At 43.6% G+C, this 24,968-nt stretch overlaps 1 protein-coding gene across 2 annotated transcripts in view; it reads left to right on the top strand.

The window, feature by feature from the left end:
* Positions 1–24,968, top strand: part of LOC124791304 (organic cation transporter protein-like) — a 137,330-nt gene that overhangs the window by 51,874 nt on the left and 60,488 nt on the right. For both annotated transcript variants that reach the window (XM_047257851.1, XM_047257850.1), the window contains exon 2: positions 5,799–5,948. In XM_047257851.1, coding sequence (XP_047113807.1) covers positions 5,806–5,948 — 143 coding nt within the window. In that variant the 5' untranslated portion in view covers positions 5,799–5,805. The remainder of the gene's footprint in view (positions 1–5,798; positions 5,949–24,968) is intronic.

The raw sequence follows: 24,968 nt of genomic DNA, 5'->3' as shown, positions 1-24,968 counted from the left end.
TCTCGGAATAGGGAACCAACCAAAAAATGCTCTTACCGGAGCACCGAAAATGGCGAATATGCTCCTGTTAGAAAGATTTTGACGGAAAATTGGGATACCAGTTGCCTCATTGTTAAGCATAATATTAGGTTAACACAGTTTTGCAGTTTTTCCGGATACTTTGCTCACAGATTGCACTCCATCGAAAACACTCGGCTTATGGTTCGTACGTTAAGAGTAAAAACGTTATTAGAAATAATTTAATGAATTTGCAGTCATTCAACTATTACATAATTTTTGGCGGTCATTTTAAGTTCTTTTAAGGCGTGTTAGGATCCTTTTTAGCCCATTTTTTTGTGCTGCAGTACCACTTTGGGCAAATTTTTTTAGTCGGCATCAAGTTTTGTTCGTGGAAAAACTGCTGACTCACAACATAGTATGGTGGCCTCACAGCCCTTGCGATGACCCTAGAGTCCTTGCCATGTGGTAACCACGTTCATTTAAAACTACATTTACACCTCAGACCGGATATTACGTGCATAAGAATGATTGATTTGAACCTCTGGGTCCCGATAACGAATAATAATATCGAAACAAGTTTAGAATTTCTCCGAGAATATCATCTTAAGAACATATGGTAATAATTTCGACGACCTTCTATGAATAGAAATCATAGAAGTGGTCGTTCCCATGATTGGTACTTCCGTACGCAAAAATCATAGTTTTTTGCGGTTTTGTCAGGAACCGCTATTGAACAAAAGCAGCTTCCGTAAGCTGCCTAACCGCAAGCCTGGATCACAACAGTGCAAAAGAGCCAAACGATTGGCTGAGTCTGCGGGTTAGAGGCTGTGCGTAATGTCTAAATTTTGACCCTTTACTGTAAGATAGCTACAAGTACTCTTGTTCATCCGATAGGTATATAAATTGTAGCTAAGCCAAGGGATATCCAAAACACTGAACCCCTTATCTCTGTGACCAATAGAAGCCGAGATACAGCACACACAAAAATCGCGTACAATTAGGAAACGTAAATCGATTAATTACCGTCTTTTTTATAAAAGCGACTGTCCCACTTGTTCTGTATACAGCTACAATAATAGCTGATGACCAACGCTAATGTAAAACAGTGTTCAGCAAAATCAAACTTTCAAGTGACTCAAAAATCGGACGTCCTAGCAGGCACGTCTGATTACCTGAGCAGCTACAACAGGAAGCGGAGTGAAATGGCCATGCTCTGCCCTGAGGATAGATGAACGTCGTAGAAAAAAGTTGAAGACGGTCAGCGATATAGAAAAATTTAAGTCCGTGTCTCTGACCGAGCGAGGTGGCCCAGTAGTTAGCACAATGGACTCGCATTCGAGAGGACAACGGTTCAAACCCGCGTCCGGCCATCCTGATTTAGGATTTCCGTGATTTCCATAAATTGCATTAGGTAAATGCCGGGATGGTTCCTTGGAAAGGGCACTGCAGATTTCTTTCCCCATCCTTTCCTAATACGAGCTTGTGCTCATTAGACCTCTTTGTTGACGGGACGTCAAACTCTAATCTCCTCACTGATCGCAATGTTCGGGGCGGTGTGGATATCACAGTGCCTACCGATTATAATAGATACCGTAGTAGACTACGGTGTCTATTGAAATCAAAACGATATTCAGCCATAGTCAGAATTCAGATTGTTGTATTAATTCATGAAAACTAGTTCTGACGAAAATAACTCAAATATTCGATGCGTAATTTTGCAGTGCTGAACTCATTTTGAATGGGTGTATGTGTCTATATTCCTGCGTACCTCCAGGAGGGTTGGGGCAGTTGTAACCAAGACTTTTTTTTACACATGATACTTGCTGGCCGGATATACATACTGAGAGGATAAGAGTGCCCTGAAACGCTTACAGGTGAGCGAGGCTGTAGGAAAAAGGTCATATATATCGAAAACGAAAGTCACTAGGCCCATTGATAAAACGCTCGAACACACGTTTATAGTCCATTGCTGTCTGTATCGCTACAGTGGATAGTTAGTATGTGGAAGGGCATTTTAAGTGCATAAAGGGACGTTTGTACATTCGAATATTGAAGAAGAAACAAAAGAAGGGGCGACTGTTGTACCTGTGAAACTTCTCGGACGTGGATTTGATTGCTTTTTGTTCTCGATTCCTTGAAGTTCTCGTTTTGGCCCATATCTAACATGGATTCTTCCGTAACCAAGACAAAGTGTTTGGTGATTCAGGAGGCACCTTTCCCAATATTTATACCGCATACACTGAAGGCTTGAAACATCCGCTAAGTCAGAGAGCGGACCACAGTATCTGCTGACTGAAAATGATGCCCTTCTCCACATTAAATACGTATCTCGCACTCCTAAGCAACATAGTCGCTCCGGGATGAGAGTACCCAACCTCTCGCTAGCCGTGCGTCAGCGGAGAGAAAACCACCGACGGAAGACCCACGAGCGAGCGTACTCGGTGCTCCTGCAGACTCTTTCAGCATCGACTGAGACACGAATGTAGAATAACCTTTCGTACTGTTAATGAATTAATTGTACTCCGCTTAAAATAAATGTATGTTACACGTTTGACCTCTTTCCACATCTCAGAGACCATTCTCTGCGGGATTAATGGAATATGACTAGTGTAATGTAGTGTTTCCAATAGAGAGATTAAAATATACGAGGATTGGGCAATAATACGAAAACACCGCGAGAAATGCATGCAGGTGCCAGCCAATTCAGCAGATTGTCCTGTTCTATTTGACCACAAACGGCGCCTGTGCAATGTCTTTTATACCTTGCAAGAGTCAGTCGTGCTCAGAATAGCGTTCTATATAGTTGTGAGTATATTTAGTCGGAGCGAACCGAAGTGAATTCAGACCTCGGCAAATTGTTGGTGGTTCTACGTTGGGTGAGTTCGTAACCAATGTAGTCGAAGAGTTGGGTGTTCCAAGAGGCACCACATCGAAGATCTATATCGCATAGAGGAAAAGAGGAAGGACGTCAGCCACTAAGTCACAACGCGGACGAAAGTGTGTATTGAGTAATCGTGACTATCACTGAATCATATTGTATGTTGTTGTTGCCACTCCATCCTGTGCAAGCTTCTTCATCTCCCTGTACTTACTGCCCCCCCCCCCCCCCCCAATGCTAAATTTGTGATCCCTTGATGCCTCAGAACATGTCCTACCAACCGGTCCCTTCTTCTTGTCAAGTTGTGCCACAAACTCCTCTTCTCCCCAATTCTATCAATACCTCCTCATTAGTTATGTGATCTACCCATCTAATCTTCAGAATTCTTATGTAGCACCACATTTCGAAAGCTTCTATTCTCTTCTTCTCCAAACTATTTATCGTCCATGTTTCACTTCCATACAAATACTTTCAGAAACGACTTCCTGACACTTAAATCTATACTCGATGTTAACAAATTTCTCTTCTTCAGAAACGCTTTCCTTGCCATTGTCAGTCTACATTTTATATCCTCCCTACTTCGACTATCATCAGTTATTTTCAGAATGAGATCTTCACTCTGCAGCGGAGTGTGCGCTGATATGAAACTTCCTGGCAGATTAAAACTGTGTGCCCGACCGAGACTCGAACTCGGGACCTTTGCCTTTCGCGGGCAAGTGCTCTACCATCCGAGCTACCGAAGCACGACTCACGCCCGGTACTCACAGCTTTACCTCCCCCAGTATTAGCGCACACTCCGCTGCAGAGTGAAAAGCTCATTCTGGAAACATCCACCAGGCTGTGGCTAAGCCATGTCTCCGCAGTATCCATTCTTTCAGGAGTGCTAGTTCTGCAAGGTTCGCAGGAGAGCTTCTGTAAAGTTTGGAAGGTAGGAGACGAGATACTGGCAGAAGTAAAGCTGTGAGTACCGGGCGTGAGTCGTGCTTCGGTAGCTCAGATGGTAGAGCACTTGCCCGCGAAAGGCAAAGGTCCCGAGTTCGAGTCTCGGTCGGGCACACAGTTTTAATCTGCCAGGAAGTTTTCATATCAGTTATTTTGCTCCCCAAATAGCAAAACTCCTTTACTACTTTAAGGGTTTCATTTCCTAATCTAATTCCCTCAACATCACTCGACTTAATTCGACTACATTCCATTATCCTCGTTTTGCTTTTGTTTGATGTTCATCTTATATCCTCCTTTGAGGACACTGTCCATTCCGTTCAACTGCTCTTCCAAGTCCTTTGCTCTGTCTGACAGAATTACAATGTCATCGGCGAACCCCAAAGTTTTTATTTCTTCTCCACGGACTTTAATAACCAACTCCGAATTTTTCTTTCGTTTCCTTTACTGCTTTCTCAATATACAGATTGAATAACATCGGGGAGTGGCTAAAACCCTGTCTCACTCCCTTCCCAACGACTGTTTCCCTTTCATGCCCCTCAACTCTTATAACTGCCATCTGGTTTCGGTACAAATTTTAAATAGCCTTTCGCTCCCTGTATTTTGCCCTTGCGACCTTTAGAATTTGAATGAGAGTATTCCAGTCAGCCAGATTGTAACCAAAAATAAAAGGACGACAGCTGCAAGAGCCACTGCAGAACTGATGGCGTTTCCAATTTCTGGCCGAGTTTGTCCCAAGAGTGAAAGATACCGGGGGTTCGGTGATGATTTGAACAGTCGTATCTGGTTTTCCATGGTCCCCATAGCTACTCCGCGAAGTCCCATTGCTGCCAAGGATTATATTACCATTTTGGGTAACCAGATCGATGATAGAACTTTTATTCCTCTTCGGTGACGCTGTGTTCCAGTAAGAGAGGGCACCCGTTTACACAGTTCGCATCATCCAGGACTGGTTTTGTAAGCACGAGGATGAATTGGCGCAACTCTTCTAGCAACCATACCCACCAGATCTCAACAGTGTTCACCCTTTGTGGTCTACTTTGGAGAGAAGTGTGGGTGATTGTTACCCATCATCGTTACCTGAACATGCCATTGTTTTTCACTAAGGATGGTACAAGATTCCCTTTAAATCTATACAGGACCTGTCTTTATTCATTCCACGACGACAGGAAACTGTTTAGAACGCCAACCGTTTTTCTACTCCGTATTACAAATGGTGGTCCGTTATGTCTAATGAACAAAGTACGAGCATATGGACCATCAGACCAATTGTGTGATTCTCAATGGAGAGAAGTCTTCCGAAGTAAGAGTGATTTCAGGTGCGCCGCAGGGGAGTGTCGTAGGACCGTTGCTATTCACAATGTACATAAATGACCTTGTGGATAACATCGGAAGTTCACTGAAGCTTTTTACGGATGATGATGTAGTATATCGAGGGGTTGTAACAATGGAAAATTGTACTGAAATGGCCGGCCGGAGTGGCCGTGCGGTTCTAGGCGCTACAGTCTGGAACCGTGAGACCGCTACGGTCGCAGGTTCGAGTCCTGCTTCGGGCATGGATGTGTGTGATGTTCTTAGGTTAGTTAGGTTTAAGTAGTTCTAAGTTATGGGGGACTGATGCCCTCAGAATTCGCGAACATAGCTTCACCGAGGAGTCAAGCAGTATGTTGCTCCCTCCTACGTATATCTCGCGAAGAGACCATGAGGATAAAATCAGAGAGATTAGAGCCCACACAGAGGCATACCGACAATCCTTCTTTCCACGAACAATATGAAACTGGAATAAAAGGGAAAACCGATAGAGGTACTCAAGGTACTCTCCGCCACACACCGTCAGGTGGCTTGTGGAGTATGGATGTAGATGTAGATGTTTTTGGTGTTACTATTTTTTGCTGATCCGGTAATTTCGATATGGCGGAGTTCACTAGGACGACTTTATAAGTGTACAGGTGTTGATAAACGGCCCGGATGCATGTTTCAGCGGCACCATGACGTACGAGATGGTGTTGAGCCGGCTGGGCGAGTTCGGCCGGTACCAGCGGCGCATCTACCTGCTGCTGTGCCTGCCCGCCATCTCCTGCGCCCTGCACAAGCTGTCCGGCGTCTTCCTGCAAGCCAAGCCTCTTCACAGGTAAGCGCCCTGCCTCACCCTCTTATAGTAGCTGTTCCGTAGGCTGTTGTGGTGTGCAAGCAAGAAGGCGGCTGCGTGGTGCGGTCTGCGTAAAGAGGCCCGTCGAATGAGGTTAGCTTGATAAGTGTGGTAAAAAAGCAAGAAAAATGTTTCGACTTGCCTTACTTTCCGACATTGTCACCTTTGAGGGACACACTCTTGGCTCACCAATCCTCCAGCTTTTTCATCCCATCGAAACAGCAGTGGTTACCACACTGGACTCGCATTCGGGAGGACGACGCTTCAATCTCGCGTCTTGCCATCGTGATTTAGGTTTTCCGTGATTTCCCTAAATCGCTCCAGGTAAATGCCGGGATGGTTCCTCTGAAAGGGCACGGCCGACTTCCTTCCCCGTCCTTCCCTAATCCGATGAGACCGATGACCTCGCTGTTTGGTATCTTCCCACAAATAACCCAACCCATCGAAACATAGTTTCAAGTTTCAAGTTAGGGAACAGGAAGAAGTCACTTGGGGCTAAGTCAGGTGAACGGAGGGGGGGGGGGGGGGAGAGAGGGGGGGGTAAGAAACCAATTCAAATCCTATTCACGCACTTCCACCATTGTTATTGCCAATCTCGATCTTTTTTCAGCCAACGCAAGTTTCTGACGATACAACAATGAAGCTAAATAGGGTCCGGTTACGATTCTGCCTTTTTCCAGGTAATCTGTGAAAATTATTCCTTGGCTATCGTGACTGTGACCTTACCGACAGACAAAATGGTGTTTGCTTTTTCGGTGCACTTTCACCAGCCTTTCTCCACCGTTTTGACTGCCAGACGCAATGTTGAAAAACTGGACCTTACGCGCTTTCGTTCGACTGTGAGTAATCCAGGCACCTGCCGCACGCACAACTTCTTCATAGCAAATTCTCCGTGCAGGACGTTATGTACTCCCAGCTCAGACGCCTAAAGTCATCTCACGAATTTCATTCGGTGGTCTTGCATTATCATATCACGCAATTTGTCAATGGTTCCTTTGTCTCTGCTTCAATTGGACGGCCGGACCGAGCTTGGCCTTCGGTGCGTATCCGGTCATGTTTAAATTAATTATCCCAAAGTAAATCGTCTTCAATGATGGTGCACAGTCTGTGTGAACTTCATCCAGTTCTGTTTTGCTTCTTTCGGCTGTCCAGCCCTTCACATAAAACCGTTTAATAACCGCACGAAACTCGGTTACTCCATTTTCAGTCGCTGTCGACTACTGAGCAACTCAGACTGCTGTCAACAATGAACTGTACGCTGTACATTGTTGAAATTCTTTATAAGTTCGATTCCCGGCGGGGTTAGGGATTTTCTCTGCCTCGTGATGACTGGGTGTTGTGTGATGTCCTTAGGTTAGTTAGGTTTAAGTAATTCTAAGTTCTAGGGGCTTATGACCATAGATGTTAAGTCCCATAGTGCTCAGAGCCATTTTTTTATAAGTTCCTTGGAATAATTAATCTTGCCAACCACGGAGGTGCAACATAAATATTATATTCTTTGACGGAAATTTTTCAGACTTGCCAAACCACTCTCGTACTCTGATGCGTCGTCAGTGTACTCTCTCTCCCCGCGCCTTACTCTCCAGTCTTTCAAATTCCTGCTAAACGGCAGCCCCGGGATAAGCGCCACTACGGACCATTGTTTCTGTTTCTGACTGTGCCTAGGTAAATCTGTATGCTAAGGAAACAGTCGCTGTCCGTAGCTCGTGGTCTAGTGGCTAGCGTTGCTGCCTCTGGATCAATGGGTGCCGGGTTCGATTCCCGACCGGGTTGAGGATTTTCTCTGTGCAGGGATTGGATGTTTGTGTTGTCCTCCTCATTTCATCATCATCATCCGTGACAGTGATTAGAATGGACTGCGAAAAAAAATTGGACTGTGTAAAAATTGGGAATTTGTGTGGGCACTGATGACCGCGGAGTTCAGTGTCCCCCAAACCAAACATCATCAAAACAATGGCTGGTAGCTTATTAACGTTCGTCGTGTTTGCTTTACGTCACCCCCTAATGAACATTATGCAGGTTATTAACTTCAATATACATTTCCTGACAGGAAAAAGGTGAAGCACCAAGAAGGGGAGGAGAAAATGAAGTGCAACTTCACGGTTTGTGAGCGTAAGTGATGTTTCATCGAAATTGTCAAACTTGCAAAGACCTCGCCACTATGAATCCGCTCACCAGAATGACGTTGCAGTCCCTCAGGCCAGGACGCGGTGATAGGGTTGGGAAGGGTGTTGCGAAGCCGTTGCAACCTCCCGTGGCGACGTGGCCCTCAACTGTTGCAATGGACCTCGATATCCCAGATACTGCCAATGGGATGCAATTGACTTCTGAGTTGGTCCTGCACGTGTTCTATTGCGGAACGCATCTGGGGAGCTTTCTGGCCCCGGAATACCTCAACATCACCCAAACAGCTGTTAGTGACAAGTGCCATATGTGAACGAGCATTGTGCTGTTGAAAAATGGCACCAAGATCCTGTCACAGGAGAAGTAACGCACAAGGACGCAGCCTACCTCTGACGTACTGTCATGCCGTCAGAGTTCCCTTAATGACTGCGAGCCATGTTCTAAAGTCATTTCCTGTGGCTCCCTGCACCATGAGGCTAGCAGTAACATCACTGTGCCTCTCCAAGACAATGGAAAATGGGAATTTTCCCCAGGTCGCCACCACGATGGCCACATATGGTTTTGCAGAATCAAAATTCATTACTGACCACAATGCAACGCCCTTCATCAGCAGTCCATGCTTCTCTGTCACAACACTACTCTAAACGGAGCCATTTGTATAATGGTGTTAACAGCAGCCTATGCAGGGGACGTCAGTTCTTTCGTCTGGCTGCTGCTAGTTTCCGATCAATGGTGCAGGATGATACAGAATGTTAGTCATTACTTACTCTCGGGCGGCGAGCACAGATGTTGAAGGGATTACGAAGTGCTTGATGCAGAATACGGTGATTTTCTCTTGCGGTGGTCAGTCGTGCTGACGGGATTGTTGTGCCTTCCCATGCTGTCCACATCGGGTCACTGTCACATGTGACTGCCCCACAACCTTCGATATTGCACGATTCGACCAGTCGGCCAAATGGAGGCCCACAATAAAGCCTGTTTCAAACTTTTTTCGGGTACTGACAACGCCATCTCATGCGACTACACGTGTATGTGTCCTTGAGAGTGGTCACTCAGTACTTGATGTTTATACCTTTTACGCGCCCCACCAGGCCTGGTCACAACACTAAGCACAAACAACACTAAAGCACTATAGTGACTTTTCTACGTGTCACACAGAACTCTTACTTCGGTTTACCCACCCGTCGACCGTGTGTACGTGTACAAAATAACATTAACATCCGACCATGTGTTCTGTATGTTTCGCCATTTTTGTCCCTGATGGGCACGCTACGGTCAGACACAGGAGAGTGATGCAATTGGCTGAATTACCACACCACATGCGTTTTTACGTGCACACCACTATACTAAAATTGCGCCAATGCCCCACATAGGTGTCTGTTTTAAAGACGAGACTATATATGTACAAAGGTGCATCACGGTCGTTCTAATGTTTGTGTGGCCATACAAGGTGTTCCAAACTTTTAGGATCGAAGTTTCACAGCCTCTGGACTATCCTATGGGGGCAGCAGTTGAGAAGGTAGTGACACACGTTGAAGTTTGTCCCCAGTGTTGTTGAATTTATACACTGAGTAAGCAGTAAAGGAAACTAAATAGCAAACTTAGAATGGGAATCAAATTTCAAGGAGAATAAATAAACAGTACATTTTCTAGCGACATTTTATTTTTGTCAGAGACAGCGACACACATGTTACAACAGTATAACGGAATTGTTAGAGTCTAGAAAAGTGTTTGCTATAATAATGAAATGTAGACGAATTAAATCAGGCGATGCTGAAGGAAATGGAATAGGAAACAAGACATTAAAAATAATAAGAGTTTTATTGTGATGTCAGTAAAAAAAAAATGAGACGGGATGGCTCAAGCAGAGATGATATAAAATGCAGCCTAGCGACAGGCAGAAGCGCGTTTCTGAAAACGGAAGCTCTATTAAAAACGATATAAATTTAACTGTCAGAAAGTCTTCACTGAAAGTATTTTCTTGTACTGTATTCCCGTACAGAAGGGCAAAGGTGTGCGGTAAATACACTGAAGAGCCAAAGTAACTGCCTAATATCGTCTAGGACCTCCACAAGACGCAGAAGTGCCGTAACAAGACGTGGCATAGACTAGATTTCAGAAGTAGTGCTAGAGGGAATTGGCGGCATGAATATTGAGAGGCTGTCCATAAATCCGTAAGAGAACGACGAGGTGGAGATCTCTTGAACAGCACGATGCAAGGCGTCCCAGATATGCTCAATAGTGTCCATGTCTGGAGAGTTTAGTGGTCATCAGAGGTGTTTAAATTCAGAAGAGTGTTCCTGGAGCCACTCTGTAGCAATTATGGACGTGTGGGATGAGTCATTGTCCTGTTGGAATTGCCCAAGTCCGTCGGAATACACAATGGACTTTAATGGACGCAGGTGATCAGACACAATACATGCGTGCATGTCACCTGTCTAGACGTATCAGGGGTCTTATATCACTCCAACTGCACACGCCTCACACCATTACGGAGCCTCCACCAGCTTGAACAGCCCTATGCTAACATGCAGGGTACATGGATTCATGAGTTTGTCTCCATACACGTAAACGTCCATCCGCTCGATACAATTTGAAACGAGACTAGTCCGACCAGGCAACATATTTCCACTCATCAACGGTCCAATGTCGATGTTGGCGGGTTCAGATTGGCGTAAAGCTTTGTGTCATGCTGTAATCAAGGGTACACGAGTGGGCCTCCGGCTCCTAAAGCCAATATCGTGATGTTTCGTTGAATGGTTCGCACACTGACTGTTCTTGGTGGCCCAGCATTGAAATCTGGACCAATCTGCGGAAGGGTTGCACTTCTGTCACGTTGAACGAGTCTCTTCAGTCGTCGTTGGTTCCGCTTTTGCAGGATCTTTTTCCGGCCGCAACAATGCCGGAGATTTGATGTTTTCCGGAATTCCTGATGTTCACTGTACACTAGTGAAACGGTCGTACTGGAAAATCCCCACTTCATCGCCACCTCGGAGATGCTGCGCCCCATTGCTCGTGCCCCGACTATAACACCGCGTTCAATCTCACTTAAATCTTGATAACCTGCCATTGTAGCAGCAGTAACCGATCTAACTACTGCGCTAGACAGTTGTTGTCTTATACAGGTGTTGCCGACCGCAGCGCCGTATTGTGCCTGTTTACATCTCTCATACACATGCCTATACCAGTTTCTTTGGCGCTTCAGTGAAGTTTATAAAAGCAAACAAAAGTTTGTTGAGGTGTGATACTAGAGAAGGATGCTAAAGATTAGATGAGTAGATCGAATAACTAATGAAGACGTGCTAGACAGAATTGTGGAGGAAAGAAATTTTTGTGGCACAACTTGATTAAAAGAAGAGATCAGTTGATGGAACTCATCCTGAAACATCTAGGAAAAGCTAATGTAGTGATGGAGGGAAGTGTGGAAGAGAAAACATTCTAGAGAGGGATCAATGCTTGACAATAGTAAATAGGTCAAATGCCTGTATCGTGCAAGAGTTATGCAGAGATGAGTCTTACCTAGGGTAGAGCAGCGTAGATAACTGCAGCTAACGAGTTCTCTGACTGAAAACGATGACGGCGCGACGACGACAGCAAGGGAAACAGAGCATTCTAAGCCGAATTCTTGAAACAAGGAAGGAATTGTCATAAATGAACATTTCACTCGATAAGGAATCATGTGGCATTTGTTTGTAAACTCTTTACGTTTCATGACGAACAACTGGCTGTCTCAATGACGCTAGTGATGCTCTTTTTTTTTTAAATACACATTCATCCTTGATGTAACCATGGTGCAGGTGACCATTCAATTCAATGTTTAGTGTAGCAGGATCTAGCGTCTTGAAAGCTAAAAGAATGTACAGTGAGTAGTTTCACAACAGTCATCACGTTAAATGGAAGAGATTTACCAGCGTAAAATCACGTACGCGCAAGCCCCAAGGAGCTAAGGAAGGTCCTTGACAAAGAATTGTTTCTCGTAGCAGAATTTGGGATGATGGTCTTCGATCACATGGGCGAACAAATAGATATCCGTGAGGTGCTTCGTTAAAAACCACAGTATAGAAAGCACTCTTGGGGCAGCAGTTAGAGGCGTATCACGGCCGACCGAACGCAGAGAGGCAAAACTATTTTGAACCTAGAGTACAGTGCTGTCAATCTTTTATATTCAAATGCACCCCCTGATACAAATAATCGTCACTTTGAATGGTTGTTATGAGCCTGAGTTGCTACAATAAGGCATAAATTGTACAAAAGAAAAAAAAAACATATTGACACACAGACAGCACGGCTTCAGAAAGTATCGTTTTTGAGAGTCCCAACTGGCCCTTTATTCATACGAAGTAATGTGTGATGTCGACTGAGGATGTGTCAACTGAGTTAACTATATATTGTCAGATTTCCAGAAAGCTAAAAGACTTCGTAGCTGAGGTAACTGCCGCACGTGTGTGTTGTGGCTCTGGACTCAGAGGTAGGTCGTTTAGGACCCTGGTGGTAAATGAAATTTTCTCTGCCAGTATTCCGCTGTCAAGGGGAGGAGCGGTATTGATGTGAAGTTTCTGATTACCGATCTTTGTGCCACTGTACTGGACTGAATTCTGAACGCGTTCGCAGTATCTATTGAAGTGAGGGCATGTGACGCGGTTGATAGTAACCCGTCCGTCGTGTGGCGATGTGCGATGTCAAGCACGGCGGCCCCCTTGGTGAAATTCACCGGCGCCAGATTTCGCCCTGTCCTTTCTCTCTGTCATAACCACACTACACACTCGACCATTACCCTCATCACCACTACACAAATACACATACGACACAACTCGCACACCAGCAACGGAAAGGGCGAAAGTGCCTGGAGGAAGAAAACCCGCTCCGCTAGGAAACTGAACCCACTACGTGTATTTCTCAGCTACGTGTGCTAGATGACATTCCATTTTTGCAGAAAGCTTTTGACACCATTCCTCTCAAGCGGCTTCTCATCAAATTAGGTGCGTGCTGAGTATCGTCCAAGTTGTGCTACTGACTCCATGATTTTTGTCAGAAAAGTCAGTTCGTAGTAAAATGAAACAGAAATGATATGTATGATCTTCAAAAGAAGTGTTAAAGGCCCTTTACTGTTCGTGATCTGTATAAACGACGTAGGTTACAGTTTGAGCAGCACTCTTAGATTGTTTGCAGAACATCGACTAATAAAGTCATCGCAAGTTCAAAACGAATTGAAAAATTTATGCAAAGATGCCTGTATGGCATGAGAAAAGGCAAATGAACCAAAACAAGAAACATGAGGTGATCGACATGAGTACTAAAAAAAGTTCGTTAAATTTCGGCTACGCAGTAAATCACACTAATATAAAGCCTTCGATTCAACGAAACATCTCGGGATTGCAATTAGAAACTACTTCATTTGGAATCATTGTATAGAAAATTAAGTGGAAAGCCAAACAAAACACTGAGGTTTGTCGGCAGAAAACACGGATGATACACGGAATGTATTACAGAGACTACCTACAAAAGATGCCCCTGTATAAAGTGTGTCTCCAACATACTGGAACAATCACTCAAAAGAGGATTTTTCCTTGGCAAAATCACGGCAAATTTATTTCCCCATTACTGTAAGAGCTTGTCCTCCGTCTCTAATGACGTCTTCGTCGATGTGACGTCTTCATCGATGAGACAAATACATAAAAAGTAAATTTCCAGAGCATCTTATTTCGCACATCCGCTACGAACTAAAGAAATTCTCAGGCGCCTGCTATTGCGGGCAGAAATGACTTTACTAAAAGTCCATCCGTTAGTCTGAACGAAGTAAAACTACCACTACACTATCGTTTATGACATGTTGCAACGAGCCATGTTAGTCTTTAGCATCGCGGAGACTGTCGTAAACATACTGCACTGACCGGTTTTGATAGAGTAAATCCACTCAGCTTAGAGGAAGTAGCTGCCGACATCTTGTAAACTGGGTCAATTCTGGGAACGAATATGCAGTACTCTACCCAATGTACTGCTCGTTATAGTTCTTAAAGATTACAACGAATGACGTCGCGGTGGACGAAGGCTAAAAACGTGCATTATTATGAATTTTGGGAATCAAAACTACTTTGTTCGCAGCTATCATATGATGCAGTATGTTGTTACTCTTACTACACACAAGTCCTGTGGAGTAAAATTTGTACCTACTTACCCTTATTTGCCTACCTTGCGCCGTAATTTTTTTTTTATCGTACTGTCACTGGGTTCTGATCTATTTGGTTGGCTAACTGGTTTGTAGTGGTCGTGACTAGATTCATAATACAGTGTAACTTATAAATTAAGTAGGTTATTCCTTAGTAAGAGTGCTGTGTTTTTCCGCGGAACTACCTCGTCCAGCGTGACCGCTTTAAGAGGGCCGGGAGCTGATGAATCGCTAGCTGACAATTGAGAGGAGGCTCATTATTCAATTGCGAAGACGGGCAGCAGTCCTGAATTATGCATAATGCTTCACAACGAGGCGGTGTAAACTGCCTAAACGGATAAACACAAACACATCTAGCTACCGCTGTCGCTCTGCCTGTTTTTTCCCAAGCATATTAGACACTCGTGACGAAGATCCGTACGATTGATAAAGACAGAATAGTTATCTAGTAACTGCCGTGGTACTAATATAACACAGCGTTCCTATGTTCGGTACATTCTGCCATAACAGTCATTAAATGACTGAATAACGACACGTTTTTATATTGTTTCTTTTGGTTCCACATTTGGACACCCATTCTTTTCAAATCCTTACTCGTACATAGTAGCATAAAATTATTTATTTCGGTAAATGCAAATCATCCAGTCATGCGCATCGTTACCAATTTGAAATAGGAAGTTGGTGGAACACCTGTTGACCTCCTGCGGCTTCTTCTCAAACATAATTTCAATATTAGTCCCGTACTGAAGCTATTAGGGTTGGGAACACTACAAGAAGCCGTCTTCCTGTTCCATGTAAAGTCTTAAGGAACATGGTTTGCCATTGTCTTGTCCATTCTCAGATAAGTATCTCGTTAAACTTCGGTTACACGATAAATCAGTCAAACCTAAAGGCCGTATATTCAACTAAATATCTAGGCATTACAATTACGGACAACTTAAATTGGAAAGAACACATAGGAAACGTTGTTGGGGAGACGAACCAAAGACTGTGCATTATCGGTAGAACACTTAGAAAATGTAACAGATCTACTGAAGAGACTGCCTACACTACGCTTGTCTCCCAGGTTGGCGATATTCTCTGCCCGGGGACTTGGTGCTTGTGTTTTCCTCATCATTTCGTCACTATTCGTGACAGTGGCTTGATTGGACTGTGAAAAAAAGAATTGGGCTGAAGTACCGCTGCGCAGTCTGGGATCTTTACCAGATAGGATTAACGCAGTATATCGAGAAAGTTCAAGGAAGAGCAGTACGTTTTGTATCATCGCGAAATAGGGGAGAGAGTGTCACTGACATGATAAAGGATTTGGGGTGGTCATAATTAAAACAAAGGCGTTTTTTGTTGCTTCTAACGAAATTTGAATCGCCAACTTTCTCCTCCGAATGCGAAAATATTTTGTTGATGCCGACCTACATACGCATAGACGATTTTCATCATCATCAAGTAGTGGAAATTAGAGCTCGCATACAAAGATATAGGTGTTCGTTTTTACTGCGCGCTGTTCTAGATTGGAATAACAGAGAATTATTGTAGCCGACCGGAGTGGTCGAGCGGTTCTAGGCGCTACAGTGTGGAACCGCGCGACCGCTACGGTCGCAGGTTCGAATCCTGCCTCGGCCATGGATGTGTGTGATGTCCTTAGGTTACTTAGGTTTAAGTAGTTCTAAGTCCTAGGGGACTGATGACCTCAGAAGTTAAGTCCCATAGTGCTCAGAGCCAGCCAATTATTGTAAAGGTGGTTCGATGAATCCTCTGCTAAGCACTTACGTGTGATTTTCAGAGTATCCATGTAGATGCAGATGTAAATGTTACGTGGCCCACCGCGTTGAGTGCAATACAGTGGAGCATTATAAGGTTTGGTTTGGATTATTGACAAACGAACACCTTCCATTAGAGGAAACAGTTACTCAAAGTGACTGATATAGAATATTTGGAGAGAGAATATTAAAATCCTAGCAGTTACTAACGGAAGTGCCCGCAGAAAATTCTCGAAACTCAGTTCTTTCCAAAAAGATGTCAAACGTATCTACAAATATAAGACACTGAAAGTTGGATAAAACTCGAATTAGGGATTATACAAAAAGTAGTACAAGTCGATCAGACATTCTGCTTGGGTGTAACGATTGTACCAGCAAGCAGAAACAATAGGTCTTGCTCGGTCCAACATTAACCTCACTGCAAACTCACTTGAACAAGTGTAACTATAGATGTTGGACTTCGGTTATTAACCTGAGTTTTTTACAGGTTAGGTGTAGACATTCAATAGCAAACTTAATTTGATAGCTTGTAAACACAGCTTAGGGCGGAATGGGAATCTTAACCTTCGATCCATTATGTAACGGATGAGCTGTTTCTGAAACTTAGTCAATAAACAGAAATACAAAATATTAAATTCTATATTTAATGACTTCACGCGTGAGGATACTAAAACTATCTCACCAATATTTTTTATTCTGAAATAAATACCGCCCTCCACCCATCACCGGTATTGAAAAACGATTGAGAGTACTCTAAGCGAACACATCAGACCGAGACGGAATGCTTACTAGATTTTACATAAATTGTGCTGTGGAGTTTGACTCCGTAACTTTTTAGAGAGTTTCTCGCGCAATGTTCCGCCGTGAATGAAAAAGAGCGCTGGTTACCAGTGTTTACATGAAGGGTAAACAGCAACTACACAGGATTACGCAGCAATATCCTGAAATTTCTAGTAATGCAGAGGCATAGAGCACATTCCGAACTCACATTTTAATATTATCTGAATAGAATAAGCGTGCGAAACACATCTTGTGTTCCTAACAGAGACAACTCGCAAGCAGTAGACTCACTCCAACAGTGTAAACTTCGCATTCCTAGATTGCCGCAGGATGTTTAGACACTCTGTATCGAATAATAACAGAGGTTCAGTAATAGTGTCTACACAGATACGCGACCGGCCTCGATGAAGTTTGGACTGACAGGAGCCAATGTGTTATGTTGATTGATGAATATTCAACTGAAAAGAAAGCGATATCGCGTATGTTTCAGATACACAAAATAGGAACACTTATGTTACCAGTATCCATCAAACACTATCAGGTAAGGTCAGCAGCTCTTCCTGCTCTTTCGCGATAATGTTGCTATTTATAGCAAAGCATCGACACTGGACGACTGTAAGGAAATGAAAAAGAATTAGTTTCTTTACTTGATGTAACGGCTGACACCACTTTCTAAATGTGGTTAAATGCAAGATAATGCTCTAAGGATAATGACTCAAAGACAAATGACGTACAAGAGCGATTCATCCCAGCGGATGATCTCTTGCAGTAGCTAGACACATGGCCAAAAACGGATGGAACAGTGTGTTAGAGAGACCGAAGATATGCTTAAGTGGAACTGGTACAAACAAGACCACCCGCATCTACCGAAAGCCCAATGGTATGCCGAAATGTGACTTCTGAAATGCAGCTCAACTGCCGTGGGTAATGAGACAGTTTGCGGGGATCAACATCCACAGTGTCAAGAAAGTGCCGAGAATTACCTCTCACCGTGGACAACGCAGTGGCCGACGGCCTTCCCTTAACGACTGAGAGCAGTGGAATTTGTGGAGAGTTGTCAGTGCTAACAGACAAGCAACACTGCGTGAAATAACCACAGAAATCAATGTGGGACGTAAGACGAACAGTGCGGCGAAACTTGGCGTTAAAGGACCTAGACGACTGGAACACCATGGCTGATCAGATGAATCCAGATTTCAGTGTGTGGCGTAGACACCACGAAGCCATAGACCTAAGATGTCAACAAGGCACTGTTTAAGCTCCAGAATGGTTCAAAATGGTTCAAATGGTTCTGAGCGCTATGGGACTTAACTACTGTGGTTATTAGTCCCCTAGAACTTAGAACTACTTAAACCTAACTAACCTAAGGACATCACACACATCCATGCCCGAGGCAGGATTCGAACCTGCGACCGTAGCGGTCGCGCGGTTCCAGACTGTAGCGCCTAGAACCTCTCGGCCACTCCGGCCGGCTCCATAATGGTGTGGGCTATGTTGACATGGAATGGACAGCGCCCTCTGGTCCAATTGAACTGATGATTGACTGGAAATGGATATGCTCGGCTACCTGGACAGCATTTGCAGCCATTTATGGACTTCACGTTCTCGAACAACGATGGAATTTTTGTCGATGACAATGCGCCATCTCAGAACATTCTGGACAATTCGAGCGAATGATTTGGCCACCCAGATCGCCCGACACGAATCCCATCGGACATTTATGGGACATGCCGATATGTCAGCTCAGTACAACATCCTGCAGCGACAACAGTTTCGCAATTATGGACGGCAGTTGAGACAGCATGACTCCGTATTTCTGCAGGGAACATTCAGTGACTTGTTGAGTCCACGCAACATCGAGTGTTGAACTATGCCGTGCAAGAAGAGGTCCGACAAGATATTAGGAGGTATCCCACGACTTTTATCACCTCAGTACATATCTGTCCGTGTTGTTTTAACTGCAGGTAACGTTTTCTGTGTTACTCACCAACGAATTGCAGTTTGTTTTAACTTTTTAGGATATTGTGTGTGTGTTCTGTCTGTATTGGTGCAACTAAGGCCGATGAATAAATACGAAAATAAGTTCATATTCACATTAAAAAGGCAAGAGAGTGATAGTATACTATTACCGGATGAGGTGTAAAGTTCTGTAGCTGTCGCATCATGTAAATATTTGTGAATAATAATCCAAAGTTATACGAAAAGGAAATAACATTGGATGTCAGTAGTCGGGACGGTGAATGGAAGACTAAGATTGGTTGAAATGGTACTGAGAACATGGGGCTCATCTATAAAGGAAATCGCGCACAGGATGCTAGTGCTAACATTTCTAAAGTATTGCTCCAGTGTCTGTAGTCATAATCTACTACGCATGATAGGAGACATCAGGCGAATTCAGAGAGGTCCGGCAAATCAGTGCAGCTCCTTCATCACCCTAAAACATTCCAAATGGTATTATTTGGAAGAACTGCGACTTTGTTGCAGCGAATAACTGTTGGTTCTCGCTTTGGAGCGAAGGAATAAGATATGAGAGATTATGGAGCGCACCGAAACATATAAACGGCATTTTTCCCTCTGTTCGAAAATGGTACATGACAGAAATATCACTAACACTGATCGAAAGTGTCCCACTTCGCAGTGGTCAGTCGATTGCGTAGTTAAAATAGTGGAGCACAAAAAACGGTACCGAACTTCACACTTCGCCATCACCGACAATAGTGTCACGTATCTACACTTCCTGGACCACAGATGTTCAAATGTCCAAATGCGTGTAATTCCTAGGGGACCAAACTGTTGAGGCCATCGGCCACTAGACTTACACACTACTTAAACTAACTTATGATCCGTGATATGTCGCCTCTAACCGCGAGGTCACTCCTCGCGGCTGGACCACAGAGGAAAGGTTTGGAAATAAGTCACCTACACAATCACCTGATAAGCACCACCACCACCACCACCACCACCACCACCACCACCACCGCCGCCGCCGCCGCCATCATCGCTTGCGCTTTCTCGACAGTCAGAATCTGGCTATGAACATTCGTTCCCCCTTCAGCATTCGAACCAGCGACCTCCAGAGACTTTGCGAGTAAATGCCGTGTAATCTGGTTAGTTTCAATTCCCAACTTCTAAATACCCTGTTCCTTACTTCTCGTATATGGGCATAAAGCATAAATCAAGAGAGCAAATGCCGGCCGTGAGAGCTTGCATTTTAGGATAGTGTAGTTCAGCATCTCCCACTGATAATACACTTCCTTCTTCGTGTCTTTAGCACTTCTTCCAAATAAATTTTAAACAGTGAAAAGGCCAGGGTAGAGCCCCCTCTAAACTCTTTGTTAATTGGGAATGCCTGCCATAACAAATTACCCGCTTTCCCTGACGTGGTGTACTATTGCATTAATGCGGGGTATTAAGACACCGCTATACCTCATGCTCACTCACAATTTATTTGTTTAATATCATTCTATCAAATGCCCTTTCTACATCTACGAATGATAAATGGACTGTTCACCCTCTTTCAACACATTTTTCTGTTAGTTGTTTGAGTATTAAAGTACCGTCCACGCATGACCGACGGTCCTGAACTGTTTTCGCTCTTCTTATCCTTTACAAAGTTTCTCAGTTATGTTTTTAACTCTCGTGCATAGTGTCTAGCCACTGATCAGAATCCTACATGTAATCTTACATGTAAAAGATTATCCTAAAATTCCGTGTTAGTAGAGGGTTCATAGACACACTTTCAGGCTATTGCTCTAACGTTCCACTCTAGAGTAACACACGGGAAAAGGGAACACCTAACTTTCCGTGTAAGCTCTGATACCTGTTATTTTGGTGTTCGGAGGAGAAAGTGGGGGACTGAAATTTCGTGAAAAGAACTTCCCGCAACGATAAACGCCTTTGTTTTAAAGAATGCCACCTCAACTCACTTATTACATACGTGACATTCCCTCTCCTATATCGTGATAATGCAAAAAAATCTGCCCTTCTCCGAATTTTTTTGACGTTCTCCTTCAACCCTATCAAGCACGGATGCCACAACGCGGAGCAGTTCTGCAAAAAGAGGACAGACAGCCGTATCGTAGGTACTATCTCCAGTACATTTGTTGAAACTTCCTAGTGTTACGTTAGTAAAACGCTATCTTCGGTTCGCCTTCCTCACAACATTTTGTATTTGAAAGTTCCAACTTATTCACAAATGTACTTATTTTTATTTTCCGTGTCCTGAAATTTCTTTAATAAGTTTATCGGCTTAATATCGTGTCACGTCCACTCCTTCATTCTCGTCAGGCCATAGCTCGTTAACTGTCGAAATATCTCCTACATCCCTACATATCACGGGGTTGTTGGGAAATTGTAGATGATTTCCATGTCCTGGACTTCATCACAGTCGCATTTATCTGCTTCGTCTTTGAGCCCCATCTAATCATATTTGTTTAATTGGTGTTACATCCGTTCTGATGCGATTCAGAGTTCTCAAAATCTTCGAACTTGATGTATTGTCTCTGGGCATCTCTTGTGAGGCAGGGTAGTCGTTGGAGGACTCATTTAGCTCGGTGCTAAGGAACCTCTTGGGAGATATAAATGTCGCAAGTCCACATGAAGCACCGAGTAGACGGTGGCTCTCGTCGGAAGTCTGTAAACTTTTCTGTACTGTCATGTGAAATTCTTTGGTATTCAAGATCTAAGAATCCGGTCGCTCATTACAAGTTCCCAAGTGTTGTGGGTTTCATGTATTGTGTTAGTCTCTTGGTGTTACACTTGTATTCACTTTTTTAGCTTATGGGGACGTGGACTGCTTCGGCAGTTTTTCTTAATACAGTTGTTCTGGCTGCACATTTACTTTTCGGTAGTTTCTACATGATAATGATCCTGGTGGCAACCCTTTGGCGGGACTTTTCGCGATGGTATTTATAGGTCAGTAACATGTCCAACGATACCTAGCTGGCTATCCGAATGTCTCAGGTTGCTGCAGTTTCGGATAATGTTTAGCTTTCTGTTTATCTCTTTGAGCAAAAGTGGAAAGGGGTAACTTGTCTGAAAGGGGTTTGGTTTTAGTTTACAGTTTCCCTTCTACTTCCCTAAGCAATAATCGCCACTTTGTCATACGAGACTTGGGTACTGTGATCTGGTGCGGGTCGATCATTTGTGTTTAGATTCATTAATGGGTAGCCACGATATTGCTCTCTGTGAGACAGTTCTGTTATCGATAATATCGACTTTTCTTAGTTTTCAGAGTTGTCTATTTTGTAATAGTTTCAACAATTTTTGTGAATTGAATTGATGGTCTTTAAACGTGTCGCAATCCCTAGGCACCAGCGGTTATAATTAAACTGGTAGTCTTCAGAGAGCTGCATTCTGGGCTGTAAGCATCAGAGGATGCTGAAATATCGTACACGTATTAACCACTGCGCTCACAGAGTATGCTGAAAAAAAAATAATAGTTCCAGTTTCTGCCGGGTGAAAATATGGCACTGTAAGAGGTCAGAATGTGGTGCGAAGGAGTGGAGGAACGATGAGCCACATGACAACGGAGGTCCTGGCACGTTTATTAGAACAAGGTCACAAGTTACAATACATGTGTTCATCGTGTCCTCCCGACTCAGCAACATGCTGCATCAGTAACACAGCATGGTCGACAGCTGCTCACGGCATATCCAGCGTAATCAGATCGATATGTCGTCGTATGCTACCTTCTGGTCATGAAGATTTTGAATACGTCCCTGAAAGACACGGCCTTTCAGATACACCACAACCAGAAGTTACCTACATTTAGGTCAGGGGACCTTGAAGGCCATACGTCTTGAAATTGTCTAGAGATGATGCGGTCATTACAGAAACTTTCAAACAAGCAAATTTTAATCTGGCAAGTGACATGTGGTGTTGCCTCATCTTGCATAAAGATAGTGGCGTGGGCACAGCTGCGTCCTTGTAAAACAAGAATCACGCGTTGCACAAGGAGATCCTTATTACGTGAAGATATCACTGTACATCTAAAAGGACCACAAAGTGTCATCTCCTCAAAGAAAACTGAGCGAGAGTGAAGAAGCTTGTGAAACCACACCACACAGTCACAAAATCTGAGTGCAGTGAAACTTTCTGGGCAACACCATACGCCAGGGGTCTCCAAACTACGGCCCGCGGGCCGGACACCCCCGGTATCCGGCCCGCCAAATATTTGAGGTGGTACCTATACTGCCAGCAATTGAGTTTCGAGGCCTATCGCGACCAATACACAGCGACATTGGCTCTGCTGCGCCGGCCGAAGTGGCCGCGCGGTTAAAGGCGCTGCAGTCTGGAACCGCAAGACCGCTACGGTCGCAGGTTCGAATCCTGCCTCGGGCATGGATGTTTGTGATGTCCTTAGGTTAGTTAGGTTTAACTAGTTCTAAGTTCTAGGGGACTAATGACCTCAGCAGTTGAGTCCCATAGTGCTCAGAGCCATTTGAAATTGGCTCTGCTACTCGCTACAAGACTACGTAACTAAACTTATTGTTGCGCCGCTTGAAATAACAATGCGTTGACATACTGCAAGACGTAACAGAGGTAGAGTAATAGTGTTGCTACCAATGATTGAGATTTCGTTAACTTTGCAGGACGCTTTCGTGAAGAATGTGCAGTGACATACTTCTTTGTCGGTGAAATTCGCCAGAATAAAATACGCCTGAATTTCGGTCAGGTACGTCCACCAATCAAAATTATGTAATTAAATAAAAATCGTAGTTCGTTTCAGTGCTAGTTGTTCCCAAACAAATTTTTGCGATTTCATCTTTCCTTTAGCCTTACATTACGGTGATCATGGAGTGCTGGGGTGCTTTAATCCCACTAGGTAGATCTTGGCCCTTATGACTTCGTGGAGGAGTCAATGTGGCCCGCGGACTAAAAAGTTTGGAGACCCCTGCCATACGCGATAGTGTCGTGCATTCGCGGCACTATGGGTAGTAAAATGTACCTAGTTCGTCCAAAGAATATTCCCCTGCTACGTATCCTCCACTTCCATACATATCAAAATACGATGAGCAAAGTCACGTTGTTGTAGCCTATCTTCAGGCTTTATATGGTGCACATTCTGAACCTTTTAGGGTTACCAGTGTAAAATGTGCCCGCAAAATCGTTTGAACTGTTGTCCAGGGAAGAGATAATTACAGTGACACAATTCGAGCTCTGACTGCAAAATTTCTTCTCAATAATCATTGCAGTTCGTACGAAAAACTGGAGCCGTCTTAACTCTTTGTACGAAAAGTCACTTAAACACTGACAACCGACAAACAGCCTACTGATGTCAAAACAGGAAGCATTTCACATTCTGACAGCTTATAGCGCCGTATTGGTACCTGTTGGCAGAAAGTGAAACTATTATTTTTTCAGCTTACTCCGCGAGCACACCGATTAATTAACCCACCTAAGGTATTTCAGCGTCCTGGCATGTACACAGTTCGCGCTGCAATAGTAGAAAATCCTGACTTTAATTATAACCAGCTGGTACTTACAAGGAAACATACCCAAATGTCAATAAACGATATCGATGTAACTAGGCAGCTGTGTAGAGGGGCACAGTAATACAATACGTATTTTTGTTTTGTGTCCAGTTTCATTTTTATGGGGGTTAAACATATCCTGAAAGTCAATTTTGCACGTTAGGTTTGGAGGAAAACGATAAGAAAAGTTTCTCATAAATTGATACGTTCTCGAAAATTGTATAATCAATTTTTGTAAACATTTGAAAGTTTCCAAAATATTCCACCACCATCAAGTATGTAAGCTGAATTCTTTTTTTCCAACATATATTAAAGCAGCTTTCAAACTACATACATCGATGTGTGCTGGCAGAGTACTTCCAACAAACTTAACTACAATATCGAAACATTAATTGTTGTTGGTGGTATTTGAGCTACATTTATTTTACGTTTTAAATTATTTAACGTTTTACACTAATTTCTTATTTACCGTTCCATGTATTGTACTTCATTAATTGAATATAACATTTTCTTACCCGACTCACATAAAATGAAAGAAATTTCTTCTCATAATATACATAGTGGAGAACACAATACAAAATAAAGTTAAGCAGGAATTCAAATTGTAACAGGTGATCTTCTAAATATCCTGATTTGTATCAGGCGTGTATCAGCTTATTTGTATCGTTTCTCAAGTGGAGATTAACACGAATCATTCAAC

This window comes from Schistocerca piceifrons, chromosome 1 (genome assembly GCF_021461385.2).
Source record: "Schistocerca piceifrons isolate TAMUIC-IGC-003096 chromosome 1, iqSchPice1.1, whole genome shotgun sequence".
Classification (NCBI taxonomy): domain Eukaryota; kingdom Metazoa; phylum Arthropoda; class Insecta; order Orthoptera; family Acrididae; genus Schistocerca; species Schistocerca piceifrons.
Note: the sequence above shows the minus strand (reverse complement) of the source record. Positions and strands in the feature narration are given on the sequence as shown.